The sequence below is a fragment of the Haliotis cracherodii genome, unplaced genomic scaffold, assembly GCF_022045235.1.
Source record: "Haliotis cracherodii isolate W230 unplaced genomic scaffold, xgHalCrac1.p SCAF_13, whole genome shotgun sequence".
In the NCBI taxonomy this organism is placed as follows: domain Eukaryota; kingdom Metazoa; phylum Mollusca; class Gastropoda; order Lepetellida; family Haliotidae; genus Haliotis; species Haliotis cracherodii.
This window is the reverse complement of record NW_027266268.1, coordinates 12616135-12635948: the sequence shown is the minus strand read 5'-3', so window position 1 is coordinate 12635948 and position 19814 is coordinate 12616135. Positions and strand designations below refer to the sequence as shown.

Sequence of the window (19814 nt, the reverse complement as noted above, 5' to 3'; positions counted from 1 at the left end):
ATTACCCTGCCTTGTGCTAGGCATAAGGGGATAAGAACTGGTCAGCTCGCAGTCAGTATGCTCTGTTTTATTGGCATAATTAGGTGGCATAGTATCTCAGTGGGCTAGCACTATATATAAAACCGGCATCAGTCTTGACTTGTACAAGCATACACTTGGCATGTCGCTGTATAAGTGCAATGACTTTCAAGGCGACGATTAGTCCAATTTCACCTCACCTAAACTCTTGCTTCATGCTCAAGACCAAACGTTACTGTTATACTGAGAGGCAGAAACATGCTCGGTAGCATCTACGTAAACATCCCTTTACTGAATCCTGGATGACTATTTCATTTTTTCATGACGGCAGCGAAAATACCGTTGTAACACCGAAATCGCTATGAGGAATATGAATAATTGGTGCAAAAGTTTAGAATCAATGTTTGTGTCGTTGTGCAAAACATTGAAAGGATGTATCATACACTCTACGACAAAGCAATCACTTTGTTATATAGTTTCAAGAAAATCGTGTCACTAGTTTGTCTTGTCCGGAGATCACATTGTTTACAGACCACAATGTCCTCAGGACGTGTGTCCTCAGGAACAAATATTTGTTGTTTTTTAATGCACATTATGTGAGTGGCGCATCCGCAACTGGTACAGCAGTAGGGGACGAAACATTTGAAATTTAGGAGAAATCGTGAGTCTTTTGTTGGACACAGAACATATTTATGTCCGGCTAATGTTTTCTCTTTTTGTAATACACGTGGACAGTATTTCTATGAAATGACAATGGGATTTTGTTTGTTTAAAGAGCAATAAACGTTGCGTCCACACTGTAAATCCGGGCGCACCGGTCTCCTACATTTATAGATCCATCAAACAAAACCAATATTGAAGGCAATTCTTATAAATAAGTCAACAATGATAACTGTTCAGACAGCTATTTTAATCACGTAGAATAACACAAAAACTGTAGCTGACAGTGATATGAAATCATGAGATATCGCCCAGCGCATAAAGTCGCTCCGGAAATGGTTCTGATGAAATTATTTTTTTAAATTTTTGATCGAGTATATTTCTATGGTTACTGTGTTGTTTATCCTGACCTCTGAGGTATTTGTTTCGTATTTTAATGTAAGATATCTGCTGTGATGAGGTAGACTGCTTATTCAAAAATTTGCCGCATCTGATTTTCATGACTGCTGTGTTGTAATTATTATTTCAGTTTGAAAACAAATAAACATTATATCTTTTCTTTGATTTATGTTTTTAACATGGGTGATTCATCTGTTCGTCACAGGAAAATTTTGTTCCCTTATTATTCTCAAACGATTTTATCAAGATGTGCCAACATGTTGACAGCAAAACTTATTTTCGTAAAATGTCTATTGTTTTGAAGGTAACCTATCCCAGCTAATCAAATATGTTGTTTGACTAAAGTTTGAAATCACTTACAATCACAAGTAGAGCAGCATTTGTTCACAGCGATTTAATACTAACATGCCAATATGTCATTGTAAAAATAGATCCAAAGTATGTATAAGCAATCTAATAAATGTCAAGAAAGTTCTATCTGCGTTCTTTACAAACAAAAGGATATGTGTGTCTGTGTGTGTGTGTGCGTGTGCGTGCGTGCGTGCATGCGTGCGTGTGCGTGCGTGTGCGGGTTCGGATGGGGGTACGGGTTTGGGGGCATCGGTGTGCTTTATTCCAAAACACGTATGTGGATTCAATAAACCTCAATTCACACACATACACACATACGAAACAGACACAAACCGCTGCACAGTAAAGTAAGGACACTAACACAGAAATGTGTAACTACTAGTATTTAGTTTTATATGGCTTGGATCAAAGCTGGAATTACGTCAAACTTATGGCACTATCAAATGCTTTTTGAACAACATCATGAAGCTTCAGTCCCCGTCTTCACTCTGACAATATCTAGCAAAGCTAAAGCAATCTCATTATCTAAAGAAAATGTTAGTATTAGTTTTGAAATCATTGCATTCTGTGTACTTGCATTAGCGTTGAACTCATGGCTCACTGCAAAGTATTATTGTTGAAATCATGACTTTTGTTGAGATTATAAGTGTCGAAATCATCGCATTTATCGTATTTGTGCAAGAGTATTAGTGTTGAAATAATAGCACTCAGCAATAGATTATTAGCGTTTTGTGCAAGAGTATTAGTGTTGAAATCATAGCATTTAGCAATAGACTATTAGTGTTGAAATGGTGGATTTTAAGGGTGAATTCGTATTGAAATTATCTCTTAACATATTCGTGTAGAAGTCACGGAATTGAGTACAGAAATAGTTTGACTGACATCAGGACGAAATCACGGCTAAAACAACAAATGGACTTCTGAAAGTGCACCTCGCCCCTTTTCTCGCCTGGATTCACCCGTCCTTTGTTTGATCGGAAAGGTTTTGTGCATAGATGGATGACAACGTCCACGATGAATTCGAAAATCTCGGCCAGGGTGAGGAGGGAGAGGCCCAGCCACAGTCCAGCCTGTCCGCCGATATCCGACACTCCTCCACTAGAACACAGACACACTTTGTCAGATGGGTGCATCTCTTCAAAATACGTTTGGAAAATTACATTTCGGATTAATTTTTGACACTCATTGGTCTCGCACGTTTCAGGATTTCTATACGCGTAATCATAATTTATGGTTTAACACAAGCAACATGTATCATATTTCTTATGTTCAGTAGTCATAAAGACACATGTGCGTATTCCTAGAGAAAATATATCCCACTACTCCATTCTCGCCAAAACAGCCGAGGAAAATGTTACAATGTTTGTTTGTTGTTTAACGCCTCACTCAGCAATATTCCAGATGCGTGATGGCGGTCTGTAAATAATCGTGTCTGGACCAGACAATCCAGTGATTGACGCTCATGATATCAGTCACTGTTTGGTCCAAACTCGATTATTTACAGACCGCCGTCATATGGATGGAATATTGCTGAGCGCGGCGTTTAAACGACAAACAAACAGTGTTTGACATCATGAGCATCAATCTACGCAACTGGGATACGATGACAAGTCAACGAGCCTGACCAAAAGATCTCGTTGGTCGCCTTTTAGGACAAGCACAATCGCCTCTCACATGAAGCATCGGTTGCTAGGGATCAATTCTAACTCGGATCATCACGGGTATGTTACTATGTGGTAGCAGTGTGTGACCTGGTGTATATTGTGTGACATCGTATCCTGAGGTCATGAACCGTTGATCACACTTTCACCTACACATTTGGTATGTTACTATGTGGTAGCAGTGTGGGACCTGGTGCATATTGTGTGACATCATATCCTGAGGTCATGAACCGTTGATCACACTTTCACCTACACATTTGGTATGTTACTATGTGGTAGCAGTGTGGGACCTGGTGTATATTGTGTGACATCGTATCCTGAGGTCATGAACCGTTGATCACACTATCACCTGCACCGACTGTCCAAGATGTATTTTTTACACTTGTGGTCGTGATGTAGCCTGCATATTAGGCTGAAAATTTTACTTACTCCAAATCTACATAATCTATCATATGACATGTTCTGTGCGGCCGATATCCTTTGTACATTTCAGCATATAAGCGTTGTATTACTTACTGGTGTAAGATTATATAGTCCTTACTCAAGAAAGAGCTATAATCTCTTGCTTAAAGAAGTTGTAAATGGCAAGATTAATTGGGTATCCAAGGTTAAAAATAATTTGGTTTCGGCTATGTTTGGGAAAACTGATCAATTTCTTATCCAAAACTATTTATATTTGAATTTGTATCACGATTAACATATATACATGAACAAGAATGGCATTCAGAGATAGCTAGTAGTCCGAAAATGTACACCTATTCTTTATTTAAATTAGTTTTTTGTTTAACCGTATCTTCTAAATATCAATATTGGTAAATGTCGTACTGCGCTTTCCTGCTATCGTTGTAGTTCGAACACACTCCATATTGAAGTGGGTAGATATTATATAATGTCCCAAGAGACCTCTGTAACATTGGTCTTATCGAAACCGAATACCATTTTCTGTTAATTTGTAAAACATTTAATAATCTTAGAAACAGATAAATTCCAGGAAAATATCATGTCCATCCTACATAACATAAATTTAACCTATTGTTGTCATCATGTCATATACATTCACTATATTTTTTTTTTGCCATAAATATTAGAAGCTTGTTAATGTCCATTGTGGACCTAACTATCTAAATCTACAATGGGCCGATGGCCTACAGTGCGAAATGAATAAAGAAATACATCAACATCAACATATGTTCTTACTCACTTACTCACTCACTAACTCACTCTACTCACGTCATATGCCGGCGTTGTCTGTATCTTCTGATAGTTTTTTAGTTGCTTGTAGAACACGTTTAATCTCATCATGTTTCTCCTACATAAACAGACGCATGTTATAATAGTGAGTATGTACATGTATTTATTTAAAGGAGACCATCGAGAGATGCGCAAAGGCTGGAAGACCCAAAGTAACACGTGGCCTATATACGTCACAATAAAGTTCTATTTCAGCACATGACAACAATGTAAGAACTACCAGTAACATACGTGTAGAAGAGCCAGTGACGCTAAGAATAGAACGATAATTTAAGTCTCGATGACTATCGTTACGGTCCACTGAAATGAGTGACTCAATTTTGTCATGAATAAAAATAACTCAGATGAAAACTCAACTTGCCTTTGCATGGGGCGGGATATGTACGCCTTGTCGCAAACACATAACATATTCACTATTTGAAAATGATTCATAAACACGTGCTCATGATATATTAGAATCTTACAATCGACACTGCTTTTGGCATTGATGTCCATTGAATAGGGAAAGGTTTTTGTCTCTGTTGTTTACAGCATACGAGAGTTGAATGACTCGTAGAGATCTAGAGTGTTGTTACATCCCTGCCTCAATTTGCTTTTACTGTATTCATTCGTTTCCAATCAGATGCTTCACGTGCTTCAACTTACTTTTCCTTATTCACATTTTTGAAACATTTTAATATATAAAATGTCGTCTATGTAGAATTTTGTCTTCTGGGTATTGAGTACTGTCTGTTGACGCCTGTGTAGAATCAAACATTAAATATTCAAAAGTTTTGTCCACTTGCCTACCAGCCTACCATTGTTTCTCTTGGGGTGTTACAAAAACCTTACCGTATATATACTCACAAGCAAAAGAAACGCAAGTGGTTTTAAGCAAATAGGTAACAAACACGGAACCATAAATTTTGGAAGCCCCGAGTAAAAACGCAACATCATGCACCCATTTCTCGCGAAATCGAAAATGCACGAACTGTCACGAACTGTTGTGGGTATAAAACTTGGACGATTCTTGGAGCTGCCACTCCTTGGTCAACAATGCCACGCCTAACTCAAATTCAGAGAAACCAGGCTATCGGAAGTTTGTAGGCTGGAGAGTCTGTCCTAGATGTTGGCCGTCATTTCAACGTTAACATAACCACAATTTACCATCTCCTGCATCGATACAATGCTACACAGACCACAGATGACCTTAATCGGAGCGGTCGTCCTAGGGTCACCACACCTCGACAAGATCGGCAGATTACCCGTCAACACCAGCGACATCCGTTCCTAACTGCAAGTGAAAGTGCACGACAGACCATAGGAAAACATAATCGACACATTAGCCGGGACACTGCGATCCGACGTCTCCGTTCCAACAACCTCAAATGTCGCCGACCAGCACGTCGTCCTGTTCTCCAGCTACGGCATCGACAAGCACGACTTCAGTGGGCACAGGGTCATCACAATTGGCGTCATCGTGAGTGGAGGCGTGTCATCTTCTCTGATGAAAGTTGCTTTTGTGTCTGCCATGCAGACGGAAGAGTCCAAATTTGGCGGCGTTGAGGAGATCGTTTCGCTGACAGAAACGTTGTGGAAAGGGATCCATGGGGTGGACCTAGCGTCATGATATGGGCAGGGATTGGACGTAATGCGAGCCTTGGACCAATGTGCTTTCTGAATGTTGGTCAAGGTCGGGGACACGGGGTCATTGTTCAGCGGTATATCGACCAATTGATCAGACCCCACGATGTTCCATTTTTTGCACAACATCAACAACACATTTTCCAGCAGGACGACGCTCGTCCCCATGTTGCCAGAGCTACCATGGCCTTTCTGCAACAACACAACACCCGTGTTCTACCGTGGCCAGCCCTCAGCCCTGATCTGAACCCCATCGAACACTTGTGGGATGAGGTTCAAAGGCGTCTGCACAATGTGCGCCCAGTCCCTACAACTGCCGATTAACTACGCACAGCTGCTCTGGATGTGTGCAGGAGGATCCCTAGGGCCTTCACAAATCGTCTGATCCACTCTATGTACAGGAGATGCGTGGCAGTGACCAATGCTAATGGTGGTCACACCAGGTATTGACTGACATTTTGGGTATTGACCCGAAACAGTGTAAGCCCTTAACATTTGAAAAAACACACACAATTATGTCACCTGCCTTTTTAATCCATTAAACTGTCTTCAGTCAAATTTTTGTCAATCTTCCCCTACTAGTATTTCTTGTCTTTCCTGTTGAAAATAAATAACATGTATACAGCATACTCGACTTGTGTTTCTTTTGCGTGTGCCTATATTATTTTCCCTTTTATTAAGGTACTCGTTTCTGATTTGTTACTGAATGGGCCATGGTTTTGGCCCGCACCCCGCGGACAGATAAAGCACAAATTTCATATAAACTGCTGGGAAACTCCGAACAAAATATTTCAACTGTTTATTTCTGTCTATGCTGAAATTATTGCGTCTACCTTTTGTTCTTACGGATGGCAGATGATACAAAAATGTTGGCTTTTCGTCACTATTCCTGCACTTAACTCTCACCTGACCCTTGACTCTTAACCCTAACCCTGACCCTAACCCTAACCCTGATCCTAACCCTGGCTAACCTTGATTTAAATCCTGACAATGAGATTTGGTTTAACATATATAACGCACCTGAAAAAGTTATCTTTTTCATCTGCAGAAGCATTCTTGTTGATAGGCGGTGCACGCTGCCTTTTCGTGAAGCCTTTGATGAAGGTATCTACAAGGCTGGAAAGATGACTACTAGCTGGCCACATGGCTGTGGAGATCTCCAACTGATGAGGCTCATCTCTGAATCAAACAATAGTCGTATAATATTCTGCAACATGCTTTCGACATTTTAAGATCATGCGTTGTCTCGAAAGTTGTTGAGAACTTATTCCCCTATGAGCACATCACATAGTAAAGTTGTTGAATATGTTCAACATTATGTGATATCACACATCACATAGTAAAGTGTTTGAATATATGCAACATAATGTGATATCACACATCACATAGTAAGGTTGTTGAATATAATTAACATAGTGTCATATCACTCACATAGTCAAGTTGTTGAATTTATTCAACATAATGTGATCTCACAAAGCACATGGTAAAAATGTTGAATATGTCCACACAGCACACACTAAGGTTGCCGAATATATTCAACATTAAGTGATATAACACAGCACATAGTAAGGTTTTGTTTGTTAGGTCGTGTTTAACGCCGCACTACCAGGTAATAAATTATGACGGCGATCTGTAAATGATCGAGTCTGGAACAGACAATCCAGTGATTCACATCATGAGCATCGATCTCCGCCATTGGGATATAATGACATGCATCAACCAAGACAGCGAGCCTGACCACCCGATCCTGTAAGTCGCCTCTTACGACAAGCAGAGTCGCCTTTTACGGCAAGCATGGGTTGCTGAAGACCCCGATTTTCACGTGTCCATAGTAAGGATGTTGAATATTTTTAACATAATGTGAGAAAACAAGGCACATAGGCACATAGTAAGGAAGGACTGGACAGTTCACAGAAGACACCTGAAACCCCAGTAGAGACCAACAGAAAGTACACGTAAGACAGCAGCCAAAATACACGACCCAGAAGAAAGCGAGCAGAACACATGAAACAAAGACAACATACAGTAAACAGAAGATAACAAACAGTATACAGTACACGGAAAATAACAGAGAGAACACGAAAGGTAGCAGGTAGTACCCTATTAAAAGACGACAGAAGACAACAGAGAATACACAAAAGCCGGTAGACTATACACAGCAGAAAACAACAGACAGTACTCAATACCCAGGCAACAACAGGAGTGCACAAACAATATTCCAAAAGTCACATGAGACATGAAACAATACACTGCAAACAGCAGAGAGTACTCAATACCCAGAAGACAAGATTCTACACAGACGACAACATACAGTACTCAATACCCAGAAGACAAGATTCTACACAGACGACAACAGACAGTATTCAATACCCAGAAGATAAGATTCTACACAGACGACAACAGACAGTATTCAATACCCAGAAGATAAGATTCTACACAGACGACAATATACAGTACTCAAAACCAGGAAGACAATATTCTACCAAGACGACAACAGACAGTACTCAATACCCAGAAGACAAGATTCTACACAGACGACAACATACAGTACTCAATACCCAGAAGACACGATTCTACACAGACGTCAACAGACAGTACTCAATACCAGGAAGACAAGATTCTACCAAGACGACAACAGACAGTACTCAATACCCAGAAGACAAGATCCTACACAGACGACAACATACAGTACTCAATTGCAATACCCAGAAGACAAGATTCTACACAGGCGACAGCAGACAGTACTCAAAACCCAGAAGACAAGATTCTACACAGACGTCAACAGACAGTACTCAATACCCAGAAGACAAGATTCTACACAGACGACAACAGGCAGTACTCAATACCCAGAAGACAAGATTCTACACAGACGTCAACAGACAGTACTCAATACCCAGAAGACAAGATTCTACACAGACGACAACAGACAGTACTCAATGCCCAGAAGACAAGATTCTACATAGACGACAACAGACAGTTCTCAATACCCAGAAGACAAGATTCTACCAAGACGACAACAGACAGTTCTCAATACCCAGAAGACAAGATTCTACACAGACGACAACAGACAGTACTCAATACCCAGAAGACAAGATTCTACACAGACCACAACAGACAGTACGCAATACCCAGAAGACAAGATTCTACCAAGACGACAACAGACAGTACTCAATGCCCAGAAGACAAGATTCTACATAGACGACAACAGACAGTTCTCAATACCCAGAAGACAAGATTCTACCAAGACGACAACAGACAGTACTCAATACCCAGAAGACAAGATTCTACACAGACGACAACAGACAGTACGCAATACCCAGAAGACAAGATTCTACACAGACGACAACAGACAGTACGCAATACCCAGAAGGCAAGATGCAGACAATATGTATATGAACAAGTGTGCGATGTAGAAAATATAAGCTATGTACATGAACATATGTGTGATGTGGAAAATATAAGCTATGCACATGAACATAAGTTACGTACATGAACATGTGTGTGATGAAGAGAATAAAAGTTATATAAATGAACATGTGTAGGGAATACACGGATGCCAGAGACGATGATGTATTTGATTATGACTTTCGGGGACGAGATGAATGTTTACATGTCAATATATAAATATCAGTGTTGTTCCAAAAATATAAACAATCAAGAATTTCAACTAAGCTGTGCCTGCCCACCCATTAAAAATTCTCAAAAAGATGTATTCCTCAAGTTTGTTGTGAAGATAGCAGCAAGTTTTACACTTTTACAGTTCACGAAATAGCAGATCTAATCCTGTTTTATATTAAAATCTGTTTGAAGGGTTCAACATTTCACAATTGCGTTTATGGGATAGGTCACAAAACCTGGGGAAGGGACTACCTGACATGGGATTCTTCAACTGTTCCTTACCAAGTAGTGTGTAAGTTAAATATATATTCTGTATTCATTTGCGATTGCATCAAATTTTAAGGAATATCTCCGTTCGAAACCATTATGGATCAGTTTTGAAAAGGTATCGAATAAGGGAATAAGAATGTTAATATACCCACCGACATAAGAAACAAGAATACCATACATGTTGGTTAATATATGAAGAATAGTCATATTGGTTCGACGCACAAACAAACATGATATGTTGTGTGAATCGACGCTCATTAAAGCATCATATGTGACGTCATGGATCCATGACTCGAGATGCACCATTTGCCTCGTGCAATATTAGTTTGTAAAATTTGGAAATCACGTGCAGCGTATCGTGATAAAAATAAAGACACCCGTGGTAACACTTTACTGATTGTTAGTCATACACCATGCCGTGGTGGAAGCTGGTTTAGGCTACGAACCCGCACTGACTGCGTACATTTCATCATTTGTGGTAACACTTGACTGATTGTTAGTTTTACCATTAAGAGGTACACATTGGAAACATCTCTTCTTAACGTACATACTTCTCTATATGTTTCTATGGTTCGCGTTTCTTTTGGAGTTGAGAATATTTAAGTGGGTGAGTGAATGCTGTTTTATACCTCAGTATGTAATACTGCGTCAATATCTAAGTTATGGTTTTCACTTCGTCACTGAAGGTAAGCATATAGTCCGGATAACGAACATATTATTAAATACACGCGAAATACTACTTGGCCTCGCGATATTATACATAAGACTTTTTTCATAAAATCATTACGGCGCACACACTCCTGGAAAAATCGCAATATACGACACACAGATAATTTGGAAAAACCTAACATCCCACAGGGAACCGATTTTTTAAGAAATCTGCGTATCTGAAAACAATGTTTATGAGTTTACAATCAGAGAAAGATGTCGGGTTGTAAGAAGTTGATTTCTTTTGACGCTCTTTGACAGCATAGGCTCTGGTATGTGGAGTATCTGAACTTTGTGAATTATATATTCCTTCGTTCGTTCATTCACTCACGCATTCATTTATTCATTCACGCATTCATCCATTATTTTGTACATTCACGCATTCATTCATTCTTTCATACATTCACGCATTCATTCATTGGACGTAGCAGACAACACAATATCCACCGTGCTTCAACATGAGGTATACGAGTGTCGCTAGTCATACACCATGCCGTGGTGGAAGCTGGTACAGGCTACGAACCCACACTGACTTCGTACATTTCATCATTTGTAAAGTTATTTCACCAGATTACGACGACAAAACAGAGTCAACCGCTTACGTATACATCATTATACAGTAGGATGTCGCCAGCCAATCAGAGAGTATGAATCCGGTATCGCTACCCAGTCGATAAAGGCCACGCCGATGGAGGCGGGATATATCTATGCTGGCTGATATGATGGTTCTCTGTCTCTCTACTCTCGCGAATACAGCTCTATAAAACACCATGGTAACATGTTTGTAATGGTCTCTCTGTACTCTCCATGTGACAACAAAGATGTTGGGAAAATGACACAATCCGTAGCCAGGAACGATAACAGCCTTCAGACGTATTTCATTGACAACACAGGTACGTGAGTTAATTTTAACTTGATGTTTAATTGGTCAATGTTTTCCGAGCGTTGATCGAAAGAGGGATCGTATCCGAAACGAAACAATGTTTTTTTATAGAGTAACAAATGTCACAATATTGTTTGATAGATTAATCAAAATACACAATTTGATAGAAAAACAATATTAAAACGTAGTTATTATTGAGTTTTGGTCGTATTGCAACAATAGAAGCGGTTGTCGCAGTAGTGGTAGTAGTCACACTCACACCATTCCAGGTGTATCAGACAGACATACCAGTGGTTGATATTCTGAGCAAAGTGCCGCGCCGTCGGGTACGATGAGTCGCAATATACCAAGTGACCGAGACTGGCTGCCTAATCCATTTTGCCGCCTCTTACATAAGTCTTAATACGTGTAGTAACTATAGCAACAGTAACAAGAACAGCAGAGATAAGTGAAATGAAATAATATAAGTCGTACTTGTAATGACTGGTAATAGCAGCAGCATCAGTGGGAACAGTAATAGTAGTAGTAGTGGCAGGAGTAGTTTGAAGTAGTAGAAGTAGTAATATTAGTAGTAGTTATAGTTGAGTAAGTATTTGTGGTAGTGGTGCTAGTGACAAGAGGTAGCAGTAGTAGGAGCAGTAGTTGTAGTAGCAGTAGTAGCAATATTAGTAATAGTAGTAGTGTAAGTAGAATGCGTAGCAGTATTAGTAGTAGTAGCAGAAGTATGAGTAGTAGTAGCAGTAATAACAGTAGTAGCACTAATAGTAGGAGTTGTAGTAGTAGGAGTAGTAGTAGCAGCAGTTATAACAGTAGTAGCAGTAGTAGGAGTAGTACTAGTAGCAGCAGCAGCAGCAGCGGTAGTAGTAGTAGCGGTCGGAGTAGGAGTAGTAGAACTAGAAGAAGAAGTAGTCGCAGTAGTAGTACCCCTATAAGGAGTAGGAGCATTAGTAGTAATAGTAGTAGTAGTAACAGTTACAATAGTAGCAGTGATAGTAGTACTGGTAGTAGTAGCAGCAGCAGCAACAGCAGAGGTAGTAGTATCATTAGTAGCAGTGGAAGTAGTAGTAGTAACAAGAGGCGGAGTAGCAGTGGTAGTAGGAATAGTAGCATCAGCGGTAGTAGTAGTAGTGGTTGTAGTAGCAGTGGTAGTAGTAGTAGGGGAGGCGGAGCAGCAGCAGCGGTAGTAGTAGTGGTAGTAGTTGTGGTGATGGTAGTAGTAGTGGTAGTAGTAGGAGGAGTAGTAGTAGTAGTAGTAGTGGTAGTAGTTATGGAGGTGGTAGTAGCAGTGGTGGCGGAATTTCATGCTTAGATATCAAGCGGATTTGCATATAATGCCTGCTCTCGTATCAATCGTCACTTGTTGTCTTTTACAGAATACAAGTACTGACCACTGGTTTGGTTTACACTCGGGTGTCACACGGCGGAGTTTCTTTATCCCAGTCCGATTATTTCCGACAGCTAAACAGACACAACAACATGCGTACAATACCCACATGTGTAGGGCTGTTGCTATTGACAACATGTTGGCACGTGCAAGCCTGCACGACTCCCCCGGATGTTGAAGATCTCGAACCTGTTATTGGAATAGACCTGGGAACAACCTTCACCTGGTGAGTACACAAACACCTATACCAACTGTAGTACACACCATGTCTGGGAACAACCTTCACCTGGTGAGTATACAAATACCTATACCAACTGTAGTACACACAAAGTCTGGGAACAACCTTCACCTGGTGAGTACACAAATACCTATACCAACTGTAGTACACACCATGTCTTAGAACAATCTTCATTTGTTGAGTACACATATACCTATACCAACTGTAGTATACACAAAGTCTGGGAACAACCTTCACCTGGTGAGTACACAAATACCTATACCAACTGTAGTACACACCATGTCTTAGAACAATCTTCATTTGTTGAGTACACATATACCTATACCAACTGTAGTACGCACCATGTCTGGGAACAACCTTCAACTGGTGAGTACACATATACATATATCAACTGTAGTACACACCATGTCTTGGAACAACCTTCAACTGGTTAGTATACAGATACCTATACCAACTGTAGTACGCACCGTGTCTGGGAACAACCTTCACCTGCTGGTGAGTATACAGATACCTATACCAACTGTAGTACGCACCATGTCTGGGAACAACCTTCACCTGCTGGTGAGTACACATATACATATATCAACTGTAGTACACACCATGTCTTGGAACAACCTTCACCTGATGAGTATAGAGATACATATATCAACTGTAGTACACACCATGTCTTGGAACAACCTTCACCTGGTGAGTACACATATACATATATCAACTGTAGTACACACCATGTCTTGGAACAACCTTCACCTGATGAGTATACAGATACATATATCAACTGTAGTACACACCATGTCTTGGAACAACCTTCACCTTGTGAGTACACATATACATATATCAACTGTAGTACACACCATGTCTTGGAACAACCTTCACCTGATGAGTATACAGATACATATATCAACTGTAGTACACACCATGTCTTGGAACAACCTTCACCTGGTGAGTACACATATACATATATCAACTGTAGTACACACCATGTCTTGGAACAAATCTTCCCCTGGTGAGTACACAAATACAAATACCAACTGTAGTATACACAAAGTCTGGGAACAACCTTCTCCTGGTGAATATACAAATACCAATACCAACTGTATTAAACACCATGTCTTGGAACAAGCTTCCCCTGGTGAGTACACAAATAACTATAGCAACTGTAGTAAACACCATGTCTTCGAACAATCTTCACCTGGTGAGTACACACATACTAATACCAACTGAATTTAACACCATGTATTGGAACAAATCTTCACCTGGTGAGTATACAAATACCTATACTAACTCTAGTAAACACCATGTCTTGGGACGACCTTCACCTCGTGAGTACAAAAAATACCTATACCAACCGTAGTAAACACACAGCATACGGATATAGTGCAGACAAACCATAGAATTATGATCGGGGTCAAACTTGGAATTAAATCCTCGGCCATAAAGCGTTCTGGCACACCTTCGTGTCTCCACGGTTCAGCTGGTTCCCCCTCTCAGTATGCCATGGATCTATGAGGAATCATTATAACTGGAAACGAAAAACATATGCATTTGTCGTTGTGTAATGTTTCAGTGTTGGCGTGTTCCGAAATGACAATGTTGAGATCATCCCCGATGAACAAGGGAACAGGATCACCCCCTCCTTTGTGGCATTCACTCCGGATGGGGAGACCCTGATCGGACACGCAGCCAGGAACCAACTGACCACCAACCCAGAGAACACCGTCTGTGACGTCAAGCGTCTGATTGGCCGCACCTGGGATGACCCTTCCGTGCAGCGGGAACTACAACGATATCCTTTCAAGGTGAGCGGTATTTACACTAACATTTGTGTATTAATCTGGCACTTCTCAGTTGTTTATTAATCTGTAAAAGAAACGTGAAGATTCAGGGTAGGATAGGTCTTCAGGAAACCATGCATGACGTAAAATGCGGCGTTGCTTGTCGTAAGAGGTGACTAACGGGATCGGGTGGTCAGGCTCGCTGACTTCGTATCCCAATTGCGTGGATCGATGCTCATGATGTGAATCACTGGATTGTCTGGTCCAGACTCGATTATTTAGAGACCACCGTCAATTAGCTGGAATATTGCTGGAATATTAAACAACAAACAACAACAACAACTTCTATAAAGGGCAGTGTCAATATTACTTTAAGCATCAAAAGATTTTCAGGTGTCCCATATTCGCTCATACATTAGCCAGTTTAATCTTCACAGATGGTTACTAATTCGGTTGGGGGATTTTTCAAGCAAATACAAGCACTAAAAAGGCGTTTTGTAGAGTGTATATTTGTCAGGAAAGAAGAAGGAAATCCGGTTAACGTTTGGCTAAAAGACAATTATCAACATGTTTATTAATCAGGTAATAAACGAGGACAACAAACCCCACATCCAAGTTAAAGTTGGGTCAGAGGACAAGGTGTTCGCTCCGGAGGAGATCTCGGCGATGATGTTGTCGAAGATGAAGGAGATAGCAGAGACGTACCTGACCCAGAACGTCACCAATGCTGTTGTCACCGTCCCCGCCTACTTCAATGACGCCCAGAGGATGGCAACCAAAGATGCCGGTACCATCGCTGGGCTGAACATTCTACGTCTAATCAATGAACCGTTTGTGTCTTGATGTCGCCTATTCTTTACAACCAACTGTTGGTTTTGCAAGTATTGTTATATCGAAATGCACACATTTAACTGCATATCATATACTGACTCGACCCTTGGTAGATCCCTTTCTGTGGACCTTGCTTGGTGCATTAAGGGAATGGTCGGCTGGGAATGCACGTCGCTATATAAGTGCAATAATCTCGAACGCGACGGTACACCCATTTAAACCCACCTCTCTTTTGTGCGAACCCTGCAAGGTCATTAATTGTAAAAGCTGCAAGGCACCGTCGTCTAAAGTTAATTCCCCCTCATGTTTAGACGTAATTACTTCCTTCTATAAGACTGCAGATTGGCCATTATGAGGTGCTGCGGTTACTTGTGAAAGTATCGTTGATCCTCAAATCACTCAAAGTCTTCTCTCGAGTGTCACAACAATAAACACAACAATAAAACACACTTTTTACAATATTTGACCAAAAAACGCAAGGTCACACATTTGGTTCAAGGATACAATTAGGATGGATGGATGGTTGGTTAGATGGATGGATGATGATGGATGATGATTGATGATGGTGGTGGTAACATAACCTGTATTTTGTAGAATTGCTGCCTCAGTAGCGTACGGCCTTGACAAGTCAGACGGTGAAAAGAATATCCTTGTGTTTGACTTGGGAGTGGGGACGTTTGACGTATCAATCGTCAACACCGACTACGGCGTGTTTGAAGTTGTGGCCACTAACGGAGACACACATCTAGGTAAGCATGTGGACAGTGTAGATGTGGACATGTGGGTCACCTATGACCTCATCCTACTGTTTTCACTGCGGGTTTACCATGTATTCATGAAGTGAACGGAGACACACATCTAGGTAAGTTGTATATCTAAATCTCATCCTACTGTTGCACCACTTGTCTAGTGATGCCTTGTATACACAAAGTGAACGGAGACACACATCAAGGTATATTTCTCTGTAAAAACAAACTTTGAGAAACTACGACTTTTCTGAAGTCAGTTGAAGTCAGATCGAATTTACCAGATACCTACCACATAACGAGTGCCCGTTACATTCATACATGCTGTTGTATCGATCAAATGTTCTCCATGTGCTGTTTCTGGAGATATTGTTCTTTCTTTTTTCCGAGGAATGTTTGCAAATACACTGAACATACTTGACATAACATTCAGCTCCAGTTAATTACTAATACGATTTCTGTGTGAGTGAAAACAGCTGTAAATTTATTCTTCAACGGAATCAACAGTCACATATTATTCAATCAATTAATAACACAACATTTGAAAAAACCCACTATATTGTCGTATTTTATTTATATCATTTAATCTCTTTGAAAGTCCATGCATTCTCTTGTAGGTGGTCAAGACATCGACCAGAGAGTAATAGAGTTCTTTATCAAACAATACAAGAAGAGGACGAGTCAGGACCTACGGGGGGACAGTGGGGCCATCAAGAAACTGCGTCTTGAGGTGGAGAAGGCGAAGAGAGCCCTGTCCTCCCAGCATCAGACCCGGGTGGAGATCGAGTCTCTCATGGGCGGCCATGATTTCTCTGAAGTCCTCACGAGAGCCAAGCTGGAGGAACTTAACACAGTACATATACACATTTTATAAAATTCATGAACCTTCAATAACTGAGGGCAAAGTTAATTCCCAAGAACTAAGATGTTAACCCAAGTCTTAAATGATGCTGCATTGTCATATCATAAGCGTTCTATTACTGTAACCTTTTTCTTTTGTCAGGACTTGTTTGAATCAACTTTAAGTTACATGCAGCTCGCTTTGAATGAGGCAAGTTTGAACAGGACGGACATCCATGAAATCATAATGGTCGGAGAATCAACTGAGATACCCAAGATTCAGCAACTTGTAAAGGAGTTCTTTGACAGGAAGGTAAGTGCAACTTGATCTCGGGAATATAACAACCTGTTAATTGTCAATTAAATTCAATCAACTAAAATATACAGTATTGTGAAATGTAAAATTCATATATACTGACTTTGCCAGAACAGGCTTTTTTAGCTGTACGCTCCTCAGGTTCGGGTACTGGGTAGGTGATGGTGTTCAGGTAGGGGCCTTCACAGCAGAGTGGAGTTGATAGAGTAAATACTTGAAGCTCATGGTCAATTCCAAGAAGTCTCACACTAAGACACCCTGACTGACTACCGATGTTCAGGTACTGGGTAGGTGATGAGACACGGGCACCTGGTGTTCAGGTGGAGCCTGCACAGCAGAGTGGGGTTGATACTTGAATACTTGAAGCTCATGGTCAGTTCAAAGACGTCTCACCTGACCGTACCCTGGCTGACTACCATGGATTCCATTCACTAACATGAAAGGTAGAGGATCGAGAACAACTCGATCACTGAATGATCTTTCTGATCTGAAAAGGATTACATAGTACAACAGGATTAAAGGTTATAACACATATCCGTTATGTGTACTGTTGACATATCCGTTATGTGTACTGTTGATATATCCGTTATGTGTACTGTTGATATATCCGTTATGTGTACTGTTGACATATCCGTTATGTGAACTGTTGACCATACCGTATCATGTACTGTTTACATATTCGTTACATATACATTTGACATATCCGTTATGTGTACTGGTGACGTATCCGTTACATGCACTGTTGACCAATCAGTTACGTTTACTGTGTGTCTGTTACACATACTATTGGCGTATCCGTTGTGTACTGATGGCATACCAGTATCCGTTACATACACTGTCGACATATATATTATGTGTTCTGGTGACATATCCGTTATATGTACTGATGACATATCCGTTATATGTACTGATGACATATCCGTTATATGTACCGATGACCTATCCGTAATGGGCATTGTTGACATATCCATTACAGGTACTGTTGATATATCCGTTATTATGTAACTGCAGGGTCTGCATAGAACCTATGTTTACCTGGGGCTTGATTAAGGGTGTAGCCGTAGTCATCTATTGTCGAAATACTGTTTATAGGAGTCATGTTTGGCCTATCGACAGACATCATCTGAAGACGTGAAGTATTCATCATGTTCCCGAGACGGTTTCGGGTGGTGGCCTACATATATGTACCTTCGGGGATGATTAAGTGTGTGGTTTATATGGAACTATATACACCTGTAGGTCGACTGAAGATGTGAGCTACATTGGTTGGAACCTATATGCACACCCGCTTTGATTATTGGTGTGACCTACATGAATGTACCTGCAGGTCGATTAAGAGTGTGACCTAAGTCATCTGTCGTTATAATGGGACCTTTACTTTGTAACTGTTGTATTCCAGGAACCAATGAGGGGCATCAACCCAGAAGAGGTTGTCGCGTACGGAGCAGCTGTCCAGGGAGGAGTGCTGGCTGGGAATGGCGAGAGTGAGATAATTTTGTGTGGCGACTACAGTCCCTTGAGTCTCGGCATTGAGACCATCGAAGGCGTCATGGCAAAGGTCATCCCTCGCAACACAATGATCCCCACCAGGAGGACACAGCAGTTCACAACAACACAACACGACCAAGAGGAGATGACAATTCGTGTCTATGAAGGCGAGAGGACGATGACAAAGAACAGCCATTTCCTGGGACAATTTGACTTAACAGGAATCTGCCCTGCGAGAAGTGGGCTTCCACAGATTAATATAACCTTTGAAATCGACGTGAATGGCATTGTCCACGTAACGGCTGAGGACTTAGGAACTGGAAACAAGAACAACATGGTGATTACGTACAGTGACGGAGACAGACTTTCTCTTGAATATATTGAGAAAATGATACAAGATGCTGAAGACTTTGCTGAAGAGGACAAGGAGATGATTGAGAAGACGGAAGCTGAACTCAGAGCCGGGGACAAATGGACGAACGCGAAGGCTGTGAGAAGGAAACATATCGTACCAGACAACACAGAGAACGTTTCACATGATGAGCTCTAGTAGAGAAATCCTGGGAATGGAGGATGGGGAAACTGGTAGTGTGTGTGCTTGCATGAATGTGTATGTGTGTATGCTTGTGTACGCGTACATAGATGACATACAGTGTAGAACTTTCTGGAACTGTACATTGATGACATAAAATATAGAACTTGCTGGAACTGTACATTGATGACATAAAGTGTAGAACTTGCTGGAACTGTACATGGA

The 19814-nt window shown here is 40.8% G+C and overlaps 1 protein-coding gene across 1 annotated transcript; it reads left to right on the top strand.

The window, feature by feature from the left end:
• Positions 1-11248: 11248 nt before the first annotated feature.
• LOC139459475 (endoplasmic reticulum chaperone BiP-like) lies at positions 11249-19607 on the top strand. Its single transcript, XM_071240915.1, has 8 exons — positions 11249-11452; positions 12816-13052; positions 14629-14860; positions 15419-15666; positions 16262-16416; positions 17031-17266; positions 17417-17566; positions 18969-19607. The coding sequence occupies exons 2-8, from the start codon at positions 12919-12921 to the stop codon at positions 19605-19607; spliced, it is 1794 nt and encodes a 597-aa protein (XP_071097016.1). The 5' UTR covers positions 11249-11452; positions 12816-12918.
• Positions 19608-19814: the final 207 nt, after the last annotated feature.

What these genes read in the sequence shown, in the direction of transcription:
- LOC139459475 (XM_071240915.1), top strand. Translation starts at nt 12,919, where the DNA reads ATGCGTACAATACCCACATGTGTAGGGCTGTTGCTATTGACAACATGT. An exon ending in CTGGGAACAACCTTCACCTG is followed by an intron (nt 13,053 to 14,628) that starts GTGAGTACACAA and finishes GTAATGTTTCAG; the next exon opens with TGTTGGCGTGTTCCGAAATG. An exon ending in TACAACGATATCCTTTCAAG is followed by an intron (nt 14,861 to 15,418) that starts GTGAGCGGTATT and finishes TTTATTAATCAG; the next exon opens with GTAATAAACGAGGACAACAA.